Below are 18,662 nucleotides of genomic sequence, written 5' to 3'. Positions count from 1 at the left end.
TCAAAATTCCCATTGAAGCAGAGGCTTTTTGGTTAAGGGAGAAACTGCGGCCAGAGGAAGGTCCCAGTGGGGAATCAGGGACACTACTACTTCAGGGCAACAACCCCCAACCAAACCTGGGTCTGACCTGCTCCAAAGGTCTAGGAAAAGTGAGGTAGATATGAACAGAGAGGAATTTTGCACATTTCATGTATCATGTGCAACAAGAAACAGCATTGCAATTGCCAGAAAGAAAGTGAAAAACAAGAAAACAGAAATAGTGAATCAGCAGAGTATTACAGAGGAAAATTTTTATTTCAGAGTCTGTAGTAACCACAGAGAGCTGCCTGTCCCTGAGAAACTGAGCTCACTGCACAGACTAACACTGTGCTCTTCACTCGGGTGGGAGGGTTTGCAAACATCAGAAAAGAGCATCCCCTGGGATATAGCCAAAAACTGTGATAGTTTTTCTTAGATAAAATCTGCCACCAATTCACTCAGGACTGCTCCCTACTCTGCCCCTCTGTGCTGAATGGCTGTTTGTGCTCTGTGTAGTTGTTGTAAGGAGGGTGAGCTGGGCCTTCTCACCATCTCACACCCGCTGCTCAGAGGGCTGGAATGGAAAAGTCTCTACAGGTAGCTGAGCATCTGTCAGTGAAAAGAGGGCCTTTACAAGGGTATGTAGTGACAGAACAAGGGGGAATGGCTATAAACTGACAGAGGGCATCTTTAGATTACATGTTAGGAAAAATTCTTCCCTGTGACAGTGATGAGGCACTCAGATTGTCCAGAGAAGCTGTGGATGCTCTGAAAGTGTTCAAGGCTTTGGATGGGGCTTTGAGAAATATGGTCTAGTGGAAGATATCTCTGCACATGGCATAGGGTTTGAACTAAGTGATCTTTAAGGTCCCTTCCAATCTAAACTACCATGTGATTTTGTGATTCTGTGAATTGTGAGCCCCCTCTACCATCACACATATGTACCATGACTAGGTACTCTAGCACAGCTTGAGCAGACATCCTGCCTGGACTAAGCATGTGTTCTGGGGTGGTGTATGCCCAACTGTCTTTAAATCCCATCCTGTCCCTTTCACAAAGTTCAGACCAAAGACAAATTACAGAGTAAAGTAGTCCATTTGCTCCTTTGAAAAGCAAGTTTGATTGGAATAGTCTCATTGGCATGCTGAAGGAAATACCAGGTCATCCCAGTGTAGTTCCACTTCTAATCAATGGTATGACAGTTTAGAGCCTCAGTTAAACAAGCACAGACTAATTAAGAGATTTTGCTGCTATAAGCATTATGTGGTGGAGGCAAATGGGGAAAGGCTGCAGACAGCAAAGATAAAAGCTCTTTAAAAGCATTTACTTTTCATTTCATACCTTTAATTAGCTGGATAACTCCAGGGACTACAATTATCAGAATTGCTACAAGCTTACAAAAGGTAAGAAACATCTGAATGCGGGCACTCCAGCTGACACTTGTGCTATTCAGGACCATCACCAGTGCTGTGAGAGGAAAAAGTGAGAAAGAAAAAATTGTCACAAAATTCTTTGCCAGCAGAGTAGTCACAAAAACAACAGATCCTGATGCATTAAAGGAAATACACCCCGATAAACTTCTCCAGCTGTTGTCCTCCCACTTCCCCCATTCCCCTTCAAGGCAGCACACCAAAGGGTTGAGCTGAGCCCCTATGCCTCACCCACTGCACTGATCATCCAGCTGTCCCTTCTCTGCCTGACATCCTTCACACCAAATTACAGCTTCATTAACCCAGAATTGTCAGCTGCTGGTAGACAATGGGCTGACAGGACCCTGCTTTGGATGAAATAAATTAATTGCCCAATCCTTGTCACTCCAGATTTCTTTGTCTGCACTGCTTTGAGTAGAGATTTACATCTTTCATAAAACAATAACAATTAATAATCATATTAAACTTTCTCACCCTCATTTAGGCCATGCATAAATTTGTCACTGCTTTACCTCTGGTCCTCCTTTCCAATTTCTCCCCTGTTTTTGTCATACTACCAGAGATGCAGGAGGGCCAGAGTGCAAGTACTGTGCCCATCCTTGCTAGGAATCAGTGAAGAAACAGAAACCCTTTACTTCTTGAAAACAAAGCCCATGTCTGCACCTCACCAGCATGTGGAGAGATCAGTCAGAAGGGTTTTTACATCCTATCTGGTCAGTTCACATCTCCTTCTGGATTAGGGACAGCATCTTCTGGCATTTCCAACAGCACTGGCTGACAGGAGGATGGCAAGTCTTGGCATTCTAGTGCCAGTTACTCTAGTTTACTTAAACAGAATCAATAAAGGAGTTTAGATATTAAAAACAAAATAAAAATTTCCCTAAAGAATGGAAAATAGGAGCCATTTTATTAGATAAAAAAATCTCTCCTGCTGCTTCAGGGAAACATGGTCAAGTATGCTCCTCTCTTTCTTGCCATCATATGGAGCTAATGAAGTAGCTCCTCATCTCAATCCTCCTGTAATTCAAGCTCTCTCAAGAGCACCAGTTTGAGTAAATTGTTAGCCACATCACACATCTCAGGACACATAAAAGTACAATTTGCTAGTTTGCAGGAGCTAGCATTGTAAATCTGGCACGGCACAGGCTTTCTGGAAAAAAAGCCCACTGATTTATCTCGAGTCTTTTATACAGCTTCTCTTCACCAGCAAGGTTAAAAAATATTAAAAATCTTCTCATTTCAACTGAAAGTAGTGTGAGTTCAATGGAAAAGGGAGAAAATTCCAACTAATCTGGATCCCAATGTATTTTTAACATATTTTTAATTAAATAAAAATTCCAGGGGAAAAAAAAAAGTATTTTTCTAGAATTTTTATTTGGGAAAGAGACAGTCCCACTCTCAAATGAGCAATTTACAAGTCAATATATACTCACAACATCACCTAACACAATTTTTTCACCAGAAAAGAATCTTAAAGATCAAAATCTTTACTCAGTTCTGTATCTCACCATATTTCAGAGCTGAAGTGCTCTTTTCTAAGTCACAAAGAAATCATTCGGACTTCTGCAAAGTTTCACTTGAGACCCAAATATTTTTTCTTCACATTTTTACTTCCTTGTGTACCTCTATTTGGCAGGCACCAGAAAATCCCAGGGCCCTGATTTATTACTCTATTGTTGCAATACTACACTGACACATCTTGACTCATTTAACCCTTTAGGTTGCTGATGAATATTAGTGATATTTGAGTCTCCCCCTCTTTTCCTGGGGCTTGATTACCAGCAAGACTAACAACTGTCATTTAAGCAAAATATATTTAAAGTATTCATTTGACCAAAAGTGTTTAAGTTATAAAAAAATCTAGTGCCATAGTCAAGCAGTGGTTTATTTTAATTTTCCTAGAAGACTCAGGATATCATACTTTTCTTTTGCAGAAAGTGAAGCCCAGGCATGGACCAGCGCACAAGAAAATATCAAGGAGGAGTTTTTTGGGTAAGAGTATTTACAATTTGATATCCAGCTTACTCAGAGTTCAGGTTGACTGCAGCAATCAGTCTGTCACCGTACACAGGTCAGAGTAAGTAACATGAGCAGAGAGAGCTCCTCCAGGTTTTCTAATGCATTGGTTTCACCTTCCTGATACACATATGAGAATGGCACTGAATGGTATGGCCTCAAACACTTCAGGGATGGGTCAGCCACAACTTCTCTGGACAACCTGTGCCAGTGTCTTACCACCCACATCATAAAAATTTCTTCCATACATCTAATCTAAACCAGCCCTTTTCCAGTTTGAAGCCATTTCCCCTTTTCCCATTGTCATGGTTTAAGCGCAAACGGAAATTAAACCCAGCAGCTGCTTGTTCAACTACCCCCTCTCTCTCCCCACCCACCACTGGAATGGGGAGAAGAACCAAAGTAAAACTTGGTAAGAGAGATAAGAACAGTTTAATAATTGAAAACAATGTAAAACACAGTAATAATGGTAAATTATAATAGTAATGATAACAAAAAGGAAAAAAAGCAAGTGATGCACAAGACAATTGCTCACCACCCACTGAACAGAGCCAGACCCTGCCATTCCCAAACCCAGATCAGATGCCCTTCCATGTAAATCCTCCTAGTTTATATACTGGGCATGATGTTCTATGGTGTGGAATGTCTCTTTGGTCAGTTCGGGTCACCTGTCCCAGCTATGCTCCCTCCAAGTTTCTTTTGTGAACCTCCTCACTGGCAGAGCATGAAACAGGGAAAAAGTGATAAACTTTACTTTGGATAAACTGGACTTAGCAAAAAAACAAAACATCAGTGTGTTATCAACACCATTCTCATTCCAAATCCAAAACACAGCCCTGTAACAGCTACTGAGAAGAAGTTACCTCTAACCTAGCTGAAATCAGGACACCTATCACTGCTTGCTCTTGTAAAAAGACCCTTGATACAAATGTCCTTTGATGGTCCTTCAGAAGAGTAAGTGCAGAGCTGGAGGACTGCACCAGTAGTAATTCAGGTTGCAGGGCTGAGACTTAAGTGCTAAGAAGGGCTTAGAAGATTTGAGACCAGTTTTATATTTTTTTAAATTTTATTTTATTGTACTTATTAGCCTATAAGAGTTTACAGTCTTCTTTATAATATACTATTACATAATATAAATACATTATTGCTTATTATATACTACTAATAATAGTGGTAGAATTTTATAATAAAATATTTAGTCTCAATGGTTCTATGAGCATGACACTTGTCTAGAAATGTGGGCGTTACACTAGTATCATGTACCAGCACCATAGTACTGGTTGTATTAGCAACTGGATAGTGAAAGGCAATGGGGAAGTGGAGTCATGAAGAAAGCTGCTAAAAAGCAAGAAAAGATTATGACAGCTGTTCCAGGATTCAGGAAGGACATTATATTCTGGGACTATGGCCATTAGTCAACACCTCTCTTCAGAATAGGGCCTATTGGAGATATGTAGAGAAACTGATTGTAGACACTTTGATAAGGGATCACAGCAAAGATCAGAAGGAAGCAGCAGTTTCTCAGAAAAAGAGCAGAGAAAGGAGAACTCTAACTTTTCTAACTAAAAGTCATGCATTAAGTGTGGCTGCATCCTCAATGAAGAGACAACTAGCTCCAGAGGGTGAATAACAATACCTCTGTGAGATGCCTATCCCAGATGAGATAGTCTACCTTCAGGAAGTTCCTCTTCTTGCTCCACTGACTTTATGGGGAGCATAGAAGATTACCTTAAACTAAACACCTTGCTAAAAACAAGATTAATCCTAACCAAGAAGAGTGTGGAGGGAGGACAAAATGGGGTTCATGAACAATCAAACACAATGGAAACACCGAGCATGTTTTTCACAGTCTCTTTCCTTCCCACAGACATAGCTATAAGATGGATAACAAAATCTAATGGGAGAAGCAGCAGCGAGCATTACATCCTGGCCTACTTTTCAGAGTATACGTACCATTGCCTCAGCAGGAGACCAAGAAAACTGCCCTCCCATAACTTGTCAGACTTTTAGGGTCAAGGCATTCAAAAAATGTCAAAAAATGCCCTCAATTTGCAGACCCTAGTGAGCCAATTAAAAGTCACAGGAAGCACAAAAGCACCTATCAGAGCATAGTTGGAAGAGCATACCAGAGCATATCCCTGCAAGCCAAGAGATATTTTAATGTAAACTGCTTGTCTGAAGATTGTCAGCCGTAGAGAGTGGCATCTGCAACATCTGCCATGATGAGGGAAAAAAAGGGCATCTAATTATATATTCACACAGACACCAAAAAAGCTTGGGGCTGGAGCATTTGCCAGCAAGCACTGATAGACCTGTACAGCTGACCTCAGTTTTCAAGCCTAACAGCCAAAGTTTGGGGTATTTAAGTTTTTTGGCAGACTTCCCAAAAAAAAAAAAAAAAAATAGAGGGTGAAATTATATATTATTGCAGTGTAAAATGCCCAAAATACACGACTTAATGTAAATACTTATGTGAGATGATAACTGGTTTTCAGTCTCACAGTTTTTAATGGCTGAAACCTGTTTATCTGCTTTCTGATATAGAGGCCATGTGAAAAGTTTGGAATAGGCTCAGTTCCTATTCAGGCTACATATTGATAGAAGAGTTCGATACCTTTGCACAGTGCAATTTATCCCTCCCTGTTACCATTAGATTTAAGCTTACCACTAGGAAAAGAATTAATAGTTACAAATAAAGCAATATATGAATGTAGGGCCTTTTTTGCAATGATAGGCATGGTGATAGGATATTTTTCATGGCAAGAAACAATAAATATAGAGTAGTCTACCAACTTTCACTTCAAGAGAAAAATGAGTTTTAAACTCTTTCTCCTAAAAAGACTACCTTCAACATCAGAACAAAGGTGGACAACATCCCTTTGCTTTGTGTCCTAGAGCTATTTTGTCCTGCTGGGACAAATTGGGCAGTTAGAAGGGCTAGTCTCTTGCTTGCATTTTCTTCATCTGCCTCTCCCTGTGCTGGAGCACATCCAGCTTCTCTCTCCTCTACCTGGCCATTTATTTTCATAAAATTGTAGTAATTAGATATCCTGCCTCTGGAAGTGTTCAAGGCCAGGTTGGATGGGGCTTTTAGCAACCTGATCTAGTGGAAAATGTCCCTCCCCATGACAGAGTGATCTTTAACATCTTTTCCAACTTAAACCATTATATGATTCTATGAGACTATGAAATGTATAGTGTAATAAAAATCTTTGAGATATCTGCTCTTCTTTCACATACAGTTAAATCGATGGAGTTGAGAAAAAGTTTATGGCAGACTGACAAATTGAGATCTGCACATACAGTATTTGACTAGGTTTTTCTCCTTATGAAGATTTGCTTAAGAAACACCAAGTGAATTCAAGTGATTTCTAAGTTTGAAAAGAACAGTAAGGTTTTGCTTCCGAGGTTCAGAAAGCTGTGGCATCTCTAAAGAGAATCCACACAAGCATCCTTCTCTCTAGTGAGACATTGAAATGTTTGGACATTGTGGTTGGTTGGTCATGTTAAAAAAAGAAAAACCATAATAATGGCAACTAAAAATGAAAGCAGCATATTGTAGAATAGAAAATTTGCTTTTACAGATTGTTCAAGATTGCTCTGAACATGTTTTTTTGAGGGGAATTTTGTGCCCAGCATATGTCTTTTCCTATGAGCAATAAAGACAGAACAAGGAATTTTTAAAGGTCATCATGTCCAGTAGTTGCATTTTAACTCTCATCTGATCTACATCTCCTCTGCACCATCATTTTTTTTCACTGCAGTGGCACAGAGGGGGAGTGGTGGGGAGCAGAATGGCTGTAGCCCCTCTATGAGAAATATTTTTTGGCAGCTAGTAGAGAAGCAATAGTATTTGCCACTCCCCAACATAATCCTGGTTGCATTCACCTCAGTCAATCTTTTAATAATAGGCTTAAGATGCATCAATGGAGATTCAGGTGGGGAGGGAAAAAAAGGAAAGAGAAAAGCTGTATTGTGACAAGGATAGAAAAAACTGGGCTACAATACTAGTGAGGGTTTAAAAACTCCCACACTGCAGATTTTAAGACCAGTTTAGACAAACATCTGGAAGAAATTATTTAGATAACACTGATTGTGTTTGGGATCAGGGGATCACCTGAAGATTTTTCAAAATTTCTCCCTCTCCTTTCTAGTACAATGAGAAACTACAAGGTAAAACAATGGAACAAAGTCTCAGCCAAGGACAGAGTTCAGCGGTGCATCCCACTGTCTTTCCCTGTTCAATAAAGACATATACACAACCAGTGCTCTCTCATCAGGCAAGGAAAGAAAAGGAACCAGGCATGAGTAAGAAAAAAGGCATGTTATTTCACTTTCTGATTAACTTAAAATTTGAAGTGGAAGCAAATACTACTTTTTGCACCATTATATTGGCTCATAAGATCTTCAAGGCTCCAAAGTGTCTGTTCAGCTCACCACCTTAATCTTGCCTATCACTCTGCCTACAAGTCCAATACCAAACATTCATAACAATTACCACCACAGCAGCTGATTCTTACCATACAAGGATAACAGTCAGGCACTCTGGGATCCCTGAGCTTAAGTGCAGCAGAAGTTCTAAGAACTACTACAAATGAAACTCCGCTGTAGAGCATACTGCAAAAAATGAAGCCTCAGTCTGACATATCACTGTTTTTATCAGTCATCCCATTCACTACTACAAGTTTTCTACAAGAATCTCTTCTTTCAGTGAAACACCAGTTCATCCTAACTCTGCTGTATGGACCCACTCTGCACTCTGAGCATCTGCTGTGACCTCCCCTCTCCCTTTAGGCTGTGATTATTTCAGCCTAACTCCACCTCCCCTGCAATGCTACTTATTTGTTCAACTATTTTGCCAAGCCCTGGCTTATCACACAGATTTTCACTTAAATTACAAGTAATAAAAATATATTTCAAATTGTTCACCTATTAAGCTTGAATCACAAGCAATTAACAAAATGCTTTGATGGAGTCCTCACTTAACATTCCTTCTGTCTCAGTGACCTTAAGGTTACTGAACATCTGTTTCACTCTTATCTTGCACTGAAATGTTTTAGACAGATGTAGCTGTAAAAAGTCATTGACCCCAAAATTCAAGCTCTTAATTCAATTATTCCTATGAAACCTATAGTTTGTGCATAATTAAGTTAGAAAGGAATGCATTCACATACTGATTTTTTAACACTCCCAGTGGAATGGAAATCTTATCAAGAGAGCTCCCACAAAAAGCCACAATAACCTGGAGACTGAAAATTTCAATGTCAATTGAAATCCTTACCCTGAAGAAAGAAAAAGTCATCTGAACCTATTATTGTGCAAAACTGAAGGGGTCTCCTGTGGGCCTTTGATCATTTTGCATGTCTTAATTCCTTTTTCCAGTCTTTTTGTTTCTGATATGTGCACTGAGCAAATTGAAAGGAACAATCTGTTACTAATTACTCAGGTCTACTCAGTACTCCCTCCCAGCACAGCTGAATTCCAATGTGTGCCCACAAGGAGCATCCTCACCAGTGACCAGACAGACCTGGAAACAAGCCGCTACAAGCTCCAGAGTCCCATTCCCACGACCTTTTGTGCCTTCCCATTTCATGCACCCTCCACACCAGCCCAGGTACACCGAAAAGCCTCTGCTCTCAAGGTAGTGTCCCTCTTTGCAGTGCAAATATTGGCTTTCTGTAACCCTAAATGATCATTTTACACTAAATGCAAAGTTAGCAAGTACAGGACAACAAGCTGGCAACAACCATGCACCAGGCTGTATGTTCTGCTCCCAATATTCAGTTCCTGCTTCCTGAACCACAAATGCCTCAATAAGGATTATTGCCAGGATGGAAAGAGTGGGACTGGGGAATATGATCTCATGTTGCCTGTCTGCACTCAAGAGAACTACATTTCTTCATGACATCATACTTGGCATTCAACTGCCTCCTAAAACCAAGGTAGCGCAAAGCACTTAAAAACAGGTAATCATTCTTCCATATCTCTGGCACTGCCTCACCATCTCTTAGGGACTGCAATTGCTTCTACAAAAATTATGAAAGTTTGGCCATTAATTCAAGTGGCAACAGAATCAGCATTGGTGATAGATTTTTCCTGCCATTGATAAAATCTGCTGTTCTTTTTACTCCTGTGTTAGTCCACAAACACACACACCCAGGCAAAATGTCACACAGGTGCCCCCGGCACTGGATGCACAGTAATTAATAATTTACATCAAACAACTACCTGCTCAGTGTGCTATTTTTTTTTCAATTGATATAATTTTACCCCTCCCTGAAATTTAAAATTGGATACTTACTGATGCCGACAGCTGTAATAAGTTTAATTGCAACTTCTGGGATTTCACACTGCATAAAGAAAGGCTCCAAAATGTACCGTCCAAATGCCAATGATATCACTGCTGTGGCAGCAGGGCTAGAGTGAAAAAAAAAAGTGAAAAAATTAACATGCAATAGTACATAGTTATTATTCTTGTGGGATCATGCTGTAACTTCACTATCAGAGAATTGTGAACCTTAATTTGGGTGCTTTCTTGTAGCTTTGCTGACATGTACTGTGGTTTCTGAATGTAGCGCTACTCAGTGATTCTGATGTGGACAGCAACAATTCCTACCAGGGTGGGTCTTACAACTTCCATGTTGCAAAGCAGTCGTAACAAAAAAGGAAAAGTATCAGCAGAAATCTTCATTCACTCACTTGAAGCAAACATAGCCAGAATTGGATTACATGGGCAAAACCCTGCACAAAAGTCAGTGAATTTTAGTGGCCAGATGTATCTCACCCCCCAGAGACACAAGGAAATTAATTTCATTCAAGCTGAGAATTCTGGTTTACTGAAATAAGTATCCAAAACCTACCCAGATCTTTTATTAAATTCTGAGAGAGTCCAAATGGGATTTTCTAAAATACAAACAGAATTTGTTTCTTTTATTGAGTTACAATTTCTGAGCACTGCAAGTGAGAGCAAAAATCCCTGAAATACACCACAGAACACCATGAAACAAAGAAAATATAAAAAAGACATAATGTTTCTTTATTTGGTCAGTTAGTGCTTTTCGTATTAAGAGTTGAGCTATCCAACACCCCACAAAGTTGTCGCATTTACAAATTTGAAACGTTCATAATATTCGTACAGCCTTTCTCTTTGAGAGGAGCTAATTGTTTGACAAAAGCCTTAGCACTGACACACGTTAGTAGCAAATTAGCCTGTGCCTGCATATTACTGTTCATGTTCCATTTGGGAGGACATTGTCACCCTTCTTAGGACAGCTGGTGGCATCTGTGGTTTATCACACATGCACTGTAGTACAAAAGGCCATATGATTCTTGAAGAATTTCTGAGTTGAACAAAAGTCCATGCAAATTTCTTGTTAAAAAATTTACAGCACTTCACAGAATTTTGATAAAAATTCCATGGAACAGGGTAAAAATTCTGCAGAGATGTTGTTGTCCTCCATCAAACAATAAAAGAATTTTCCACAAGGGAGTTGCAACCTGGAAACAAAACCCACTTTCTTTGTGTTATGACTCGACACAGAAGTCACACCTGGAGCTGGACCAAGATGCAGAGAAGCACAGAACAGAAATATCTTCCTCAGAAAGTTTCTGCATGGACGAGCAAGGGCTGCTGCATGTGTATCTCCCACCCGTGGGGATGTTCCTGTCACTGGTCAGCAAACGGCTTTGCAAATTTTGTCTGGATTTTCATAGACATTTACTGACTTTACTTCAGTGCAATATTTCTAATTCATATCAGAAGATCACCAGGCTTCTGGTTTTTAAGTACTGCAGCCTGCCATATGTAGTTTTGGAGTGTCCTAGATAAGAGGAAAGATCATATCTCTGGAGCTGTCCCAGACTTTTTTCTTCAGTCCCAGCTCCTTTCCCCAGAACTTGGATTTTGCCCTCCTATTTCAAGGAAAAGCCTTTTTAAAGAAGGCCACACCACTAAGTTTCTAAAAACATAGCTCCTAATTATACCTCTAATAAATAGCTGTGTCTCTGACATTCCCATGTCTCAGGGGAGAAGTTGCTGGCAGTGCAGTCAATCAGTGGAGGTGGAAGTTCAAAGAATGGAGAAGTATTAAAAAAATATACAGATGGGGAGTTTATGGACACAGTTCAGTGGTGAACTCAGCAGTGCTGAGTTAATGGCTGGACTCAATGATCTTGGAAGTCTTTTCCAACCTTACTGATTCTGTGCTTTTCCTTTTGACTACTGTACTACTGGCAGGCTGGCAGCCCTCAATAGCTGTGTGTTCAGGAGCAGGTAGAAAGTTCATGACTAGCTTTCACTGAGGAGCAAGGATACAAGCAGACACCAGCTGAGGAGCAGGACAGTGTCCCATCACATACCACAGGTGAGTCAGGCACCTGGCAGCACACTCTCACACAGCCTGTGTTTAGCAACCATCACAGTGAAGCTCTACAGACAATGCATTCACACTGTTGTCTCCATTTGTTTGAAAAGTAGATGTTGGGGTTTCTTCAAAGGTATATAAATATACATAAAACACACACAACCAGGCTTTTGGAGAGAAAAAGGTTCACAGTTGCATTGGGTGAGAAGCAGTGCAATGTAAGGCAGACCTAATCAATATGAGGCAGAGTTGTTAAGTGTGTCTTCCACTGTCAAGTAGTGGCTTTACAGAGACATATATGAGAGCAGGAAATGTCTATTTTGTTTGTGACTGCTTCACCACCCTATGAGTGCAATAATCCTGCAACTTTTCAGAAGAAAAACCAGCCTAGCTGAGAAGTATCTGTGCAACTTCATCTGTTGAAAACAAAAAATAAACACATATGAGGTCTCAAGTTCTTTGATAGCAGCAGCCAATTAGTTTCCTGATGCAGGAGCCAGATATAAAACTCTACACAGAGTTTCAGCAGTGCTGCTCTGATCATCGCAAGTTACAACATGTACGCCTTCCTTGCTGCCTCTCAGACTGGGTGATTAAAGAATCCACTGATGTTCTCTCCCATGCAAGATGATTATTTTCTGGGTGTGGGGCAGATCATGATGACTAAGAGCATTTTTACAACACTCCTGGGACACTTCAATATATAAAAAAATAATTATTTTGTGAGGAGAGGAATTTATGATGCCTGGATTCTTGTGGGTGTTTGTACCTAGGTTAATAAGGTGCCTCTGCCTAACAAGATGCAGATTAAGAGGGCGATTTCTAATACTATTCCATTTGGTTGATTCTCTGATGTGAAATGATATAGCTGTTCATAGCACTGTGAAAACACAGGTCTCATTCCATTGCCTGATTTTCCTTTTTGGCAAAAGGTTCATACAGTTGAGACATCTGCCCTTTCATCATATTTAATGGAAATCAGGCAGTTAATTCAAAGGTTACATTTGGGTGGGAAGGTTGTGTTGGACCATCTGACATACAAAATGATTTCCTCTGGAAACAACATAAGGATTTACAGATTCATAATGACTCAACACCATCAGCACTTTTAAACTCAACAGTCTATGCTAGAACATGTCAATCACAGTTGGGATTTGAAATGAGGCTTGTGCCTCATTTGTGACTAATCTACTGATTGCGGAAGAGACAGGAAAGAAGTGCTAACCAGCCTGAGGCGGGGATGGAGCATTCCCAAAGTCATTTTGTGTGAGTTGCCCTGTTCTACATGTATCAAGATCTCCAACCTCAGCAATACTGTAAAAATAAAAAGAGAAGTTCAAGGGCTACACGGAGTTTGATATGTTGATCCATTTACATTATGAAAGTTTATTTTACATGATTCAACACCTTCGTATTGTAATTCTTTACAATGTCAAAGGCTGCATGAGTCACAGACTTACACACCAAGGCAGTATATTGGACATTTTAGGTATGTGAAGACAATGTTTCTTTATTTGGTCAGTTAGTGCTTTTCATAGTAAGAGTCAAGTTCTCCAACACCCCACAAAAGCAAAAAATCAGGGCCCAATCTGACATAAAAGGCATATATGGTGCCCCAACTCTGAAAACTACTGGACAATAGTTTCACCAGGAGTTATTCCTGTATCCACAGACAACGGCAATTGCTCCAGAAGGTAGTGCCAAGACTGAGAAAATGTAAAGGTGACTTCCCTCTTCACTGTACTATATCTAGGTATGGCTAACAACATTATTAGTGACATCAGTGGACATCATAAGCCTAGCAATATTAAGGCAAGTAATTGAATTTTGTGGTAGGGAGTTTCTTATTCCCCCCATACATGCACACGTCTTCTTGAACATTTCAAAGCTGACGAGGAAAATACCATTTTTAAACAACCATAGTAAAAGAACACAGTTAATTGACCAAAATATGCTTGATTTGTTTTGGCCACGTATATCCACAGATTTTTATTTATGACTGACAAGTGCATTGCCATCAGAAAAGAAATGGAGGAGTCACAACACACTTACCGAATGATGAGTAGTTCAACCCAGACCCTCACAATGCAGGTAACGGGCCAAAGGCCTCCAGGATATTAGGTGTAGTGACCACCAGATTTCTTAATGCATGTTCCTAGTTCAGCATAGCAGAGGGGCACCTGTGAGAATTCAAGTTGTGGCAACATGAGAAATACCCAGAAATACCTATCAAAACATTTATAGCCTAACCAACAGACCTGTCATGGTTTCACAACTACTTTTTATATGTTTTAAACTTTTTCCAATTAATTTTGTAAGTTTTAATTCATTCAACTAGATATGCAGTTAACACAACTGTGCATTTATTCAGTTTATATTTAAAAGCCACTGGCCAAGCTATTTGCAATAAGTGTTGACACTCCTCTGCATCTTGTGAAGAGGGACAACAAAATGGGGTGTCACACCACCCACCCTACTTCCCAGGCAGCCAGACTGCACCAGTAAATGAAAGATTTCTGACACATTTGCTTGTTATCAAAGGCTGATTAGCTCTTTTCAGCTTAAAGATGCTGGCTCAAACTCTGAAGGTCTGAAAACTGTATTACCTCTCCTCAGCCATGGACAAAAGCAACCAAATTGCCAAAATTTGGAAGCAGGATCTGTAGAATAGAATTTCCTCACATTACTTCTAATGTTTTATATACAAACTCAGGGGAATGGCTTAGTCATGGCTTTTCAACACTGGTGGAGTGTTTTGTGTACTAAAAATGCAGTGAAGGGTCAGGAACCATCAGCCAGGTTACAGAGCTGGGGATTCACAGCTCCATAGTAGACCACATCAATACTGTTTCACAACCAATAGACAGGCACAGCCTTCTTGGAAGATTCTGATAAGCCAGTAATAAACATTACTATAGTTTGTTAGCACTGCATCACACAGAGATTAAGATCAGCAACATACATTAACTCATTTCAGCTTCTCGTGCCTGCATGCTTTTACGCTACAAACACTTTTAGATAAAAACTACAGTTGTCAAAACCACATCACATGTACAAGCCCATTAAAGCTGTACCACATGAGGACAAATTCTCCAGCCTTGTTCATTTGTTTTGTTTGGGGCTTTGCAAAAATGTGGCAACTTCTATTCACTATTCTTTAGCTTACGTGAAGATGTACTTAAAGGAATCCTTGCAGCCACATTAAAAAAAGAGCTGGTTTTGCATTTTCTTTTGCCAGACTCTTCTGTTGAGGGTCAGGATGAAATTAAATTGTGTTTTAATATACGTTATACACACAGCCTCAGCAAGACCTTAAGTGACCTCTACATGTGATTTAATTACAATTGGGTCGTGCAGGGAACTAAATTTTTAAAAAAATTTTTTAAAAAAAGCAACAACAACCAAAAAACAAACTGTAACAGGTCGATTCTGAGAACAAAATACTATCTTTTGCTGTGCCAAATTACACAGTTACTCATATCTAGAGGTCTGGAAAATGACCTAAAAAATCTGTCTGATAAAAGAGATTTGTTGTTGTTGTTGTACAGACTTTATTTCATAGACAGAAGATTACTACTACTAAAGTTACATCCAGAAATGTAGTGCTTAAGCAAATTCTGGGTTAAGTAACTCAAAAGACCAAGGTCTTTTGACAGGGTTACAAATAGCATCTGAGGTTTTTCTTAGCAGGGGAATTTTGTTGCAGGCAGAACTTCCACATTTGTACAAGAGATTATGCTGCACATTGTACCAATACACTTACCATTTGACCCAAATGGGTCCTAACTTACTCGGTCTGTTTTTTGGCCTGGGTGGGTTTAGCCTGAAAAGAGTATTTTTTTTAAGCTCAGAGCCAATTTACACAAGGTGGCATTTGCATGTTCTGCCTATTAAGGGTCACGTTAGTCCCTCTTTTTCCTCTTCACCTCCTGCCCGTAAACAAGTAGCTTCCCTTTCAAATAAAGCCAATATTCATGTTAGTTCTTCAGTTTCTTTGAGATTAACTCATTAACTAGGTCAATGAACCCTCTGTCCCACAGAGGCCAGGGTGGAGTTTTCCACTCTGAATGAGGGTTTTGTGTACAGAACAACTTAACTGGACTTCTTCAGAATTCAACATTCTTCAAGAATACAAAGAATTAGTAAAAACTCCCACAATAAGCAGGCCAGCAATAAAACTCCCAGAGAATATTTGCTTCCATTACACTGTTTTTTGTAGCGCAATCTTTTAAAGCAACATCAGGAGTGAGGAAGGAAGTAAAGAGCTGGGAAGAGGGGTGATTAGTATTATTGTTTTGCTCCCCTTCAAGCCAATACAGCTTACATACAATGGAATTATTCCTCTCAGACCTTGCTCTATTGTCTAGGGAACTAAGTTGAGCTGTCTAAACATTTCAGTGGTGTTTAAGCAGTGTGCTCATCCAGCTGCCGGGGCTTTACAAGCAACTATAAATACGTCTTACAGACAGGAGAAAAATATACATACAGCACATTCTATGGGGGGAAATGGACATTTGCTTTTCCTGTTCCTTTAGGGACCCATTAAAAAAATTATGCTTCAACTTTCACCAGCTGGTGCCAAGAAGTGGCAACAGGGGTTGCAAATCTTTGCACCCTCCACAAAAACCCATCCTGCAGCACAGACCTCCTGTAGTCCCATTGGTGCTCAAGCTCTGCACTGTGACTTCCTATCCAATAGTAAAATCAGAGAAATAATCACAATAATTCACCAGCTGCCCCTCTAGACCAATTAGAAACTTTTCAGGGACTTACCAAAAAGCGAGAGGATACCACACACTGTCCAGACAGTCAAGGACATGCCCACGCTGCCTGTGTTCTTCAGGATGCCTTTGGGAGAGATGAAGATGCCAGCTCCAATGATAGTGCCAATTATGATGGATATCCCCCTCAAAAGCGTCACTTTCTTCTTCAGCACAACTTTTCCCTCCTGGGCTCGCTGTCTGCTGTCCATAGAGGACAACTTGCCATTAGCTTGTCCCTGCAAGTAGCTTCCATTAGAGACTGTGGGGCACAGCACTTTCCTAAACATGCTACAGTGTCACCAACACACTGCTGGCAAGCACAGGCAGAAAAGTTTTCAGTAGAAACTCAAGGGGTTTTTTTCACTCTATGTAGCCAACTACTTTGGCTCTTCCTCTGTCTTCTGTTATCTTTCTAGCTGCTCCTACGCACAGGTAACAAGCTCCTAAAGAAGTATGTGAGAGCCTTCCTGCGATCCAAGCCCAGCTCAGAAACACCTGTGTTTTCACACTGTGAGCTGGTACTGCCCTATCAATTGGAAACCAGCTCAGCTTCCGCATGGACCTTGTATTTAAGCTCTTGTCATACCAAGTTACTCTAGCTGAATGATGATGCAAATTCTCCAGGTTTGCATCAGCCATTTGAGAAACCGCTGCATTACTCAGCATTTCTCTTTTTTTGTTGTTGGTTGGTTCCTCCCCCCTACCCCCCCCCCCCCCATTTTTTTTCCCTTTTTAAAACCGCAGGGGCATGTTGCGCAACTGACCTGAGGGTGGTGGTGAGAAGAACAAAGCACTCGCAAGCAGCTCGAGCCAAACCTCGCCAATCAATGCAAGCATATCACCCCCGACAACCCCGAGACAACACTGCCAATTTTTTTAAAAGCAACTCAGAGCCAGAAACAAAAGCCTGCCTAAAACACAAAGCTCGTCAGAGCACAAGGGGAAAAGAAATCAAAAAACAGGATACGTCATCCCTGGGTCTAATCCAATTTCATTCTCGAAAAAACTTTCAACAAAAGTTAAGTTTGCGGGGGCTGAACTTCTAGTATCGCAGTTGATCGGCCTCTCCCACTTCCATGGTACTTCTCTAGAAATCTCTGAAGGGATCAGGACTTACGAAAAGGATACATATAGCCCCGGTGTTACCCCGAGTTACTTAGCAACACCCCCCCCCCCCCCCCCCCCCCCCCCCCCCCCAGTCAGCCTAACGAGCACACACGGGTTATTTTCACGGAACAGGCATTTTCATAGACGCAGCTGTTTTCTGGGGTGTCAGGAAGCAGCACCGCAACACCACTTCTTGTTAAAATACACTGCAAAGGTTTACAGCCAGCTCGCATGTGTGACCGTGACCGGGCAGGGGCAGGGCAGCACCGCAGAGCGCGGGATCTCCAACAGCTCAGGAGTCAGAATGGGATTTTTGTGTTATCGCAGAGCTCCCCAGACCAGATAAACAGGTAATCAGATGCATAAATACATTTGCTTCACCTGATCATTCAAGTTCAAACTGAGCGATTAAAGTGTTAAAAAGAGATGCATTCTCCTAAAACAGAGCAAAAATCAATACCCTTCAAGCACTTTTGACCTAATCAAGGCCTGTATAATATATGCCAAAGGGGAAAATTCTTAGTAGTATAGCTATTGCAGCTGCTAATAGCTTCAGATTAGATCAGTGTAGTGAGACGTTATTGCTGCAGTTACTGCTCTTACAGGTATTGCTTAATTAGTAGCTAGGTTTGGGGGTAAAAATAAGATCAGTTAAACCATTTTATCATTCAAACAGCAGGCACTGAGCTCGGAGCACAACTGTGCTTTCAAATTTATGTGAGAAAGAAGAAATCCTGGACTACCAACATGCTGCAACTGTAAAACTTCAGTGTTTTTAAAGCCTCGTATTTTCAGTTATAACTCACCTGTAATAGTTGGCACTGAGAGAAAAGAAGGCATAAAAAAAGTTTATCTGGTTTAAATGCACACAAGTAAAAAGCAAAGTGATTGTAGCTTTTGACTGCATACAGTAAAGTAGTGCTTGCCTGTTTTCTGAATATATCCTACTTCTGCCTCCACCTACT

General features: G+C 40.5%; 1 protein-coding gene across 4 annotated transcripts in view; it reads right to left on the bottom strand.

The window, feature by feature from the left end:
* Positions 1 to 17,643, bottom strand: part of SLC7A11 (solute carrier family 7 member 11) — a 59,805-nt gene extending 42,162 nt beyond the window's left edge. Inside the window, exons 1-5 of one of the 4 annotated variants that reach the window (XM_032109476.1) lie at positions 17,355 to 17,643; positions 16,601 to 16,826; positions 13,880 to 14,007; positions 9,766 to 9,881; positions 1,360 to 1,485 (exon numbers count right to left, since the gene is read on the bottom strand). In XM_032109476.1, coding sequence (XP_031965367.1) covers positions 1,360 to 1,485; positions 9,766 to 9,820 — 181 coding nt within the window. In that variant the 5' untranslated portion in view covers positions 9,821 to 9,881; positions 13,880 to 14,007; positions 16,601 to 16,826; positions 17,355 to 17,643. Of the gene's footprint in view, positions 1 to 1,359; positions 1,486 to 9,765; positions 9,882 to 13,879; positions 14,008 to 16,600; positions 17,221 to 17,354 lie in introns of those variants that run through there. The other 3 variants (XM_032109477.1, XM_032109475.1, XM_032109478.1) reach the window with 3 other exon arrangements.
* Between the last annotated feature and the right edge of the window lie 1,019 nt (positions 17,644 to 18,662).

The sequence above is a fragment of the Corvus moneduloides genome, chromosome 5, assembly GCF_009650955.1.
Source record: "Corvus moneduloides isolate bCorMon1 chromosome 5, bCorMon1.pri, whole genome shotgun sequence".
Lineage (NCBI taxonomy): Eukaryota > Metazoa > Chordata > Aves > Passeriformes > Corvidae > Corvus > Corvus moneduloides.
Note: the sequence above shows the minus strand (reverse complement) of the source record. Positions and strands in the feature narration are given on the sequence as shown.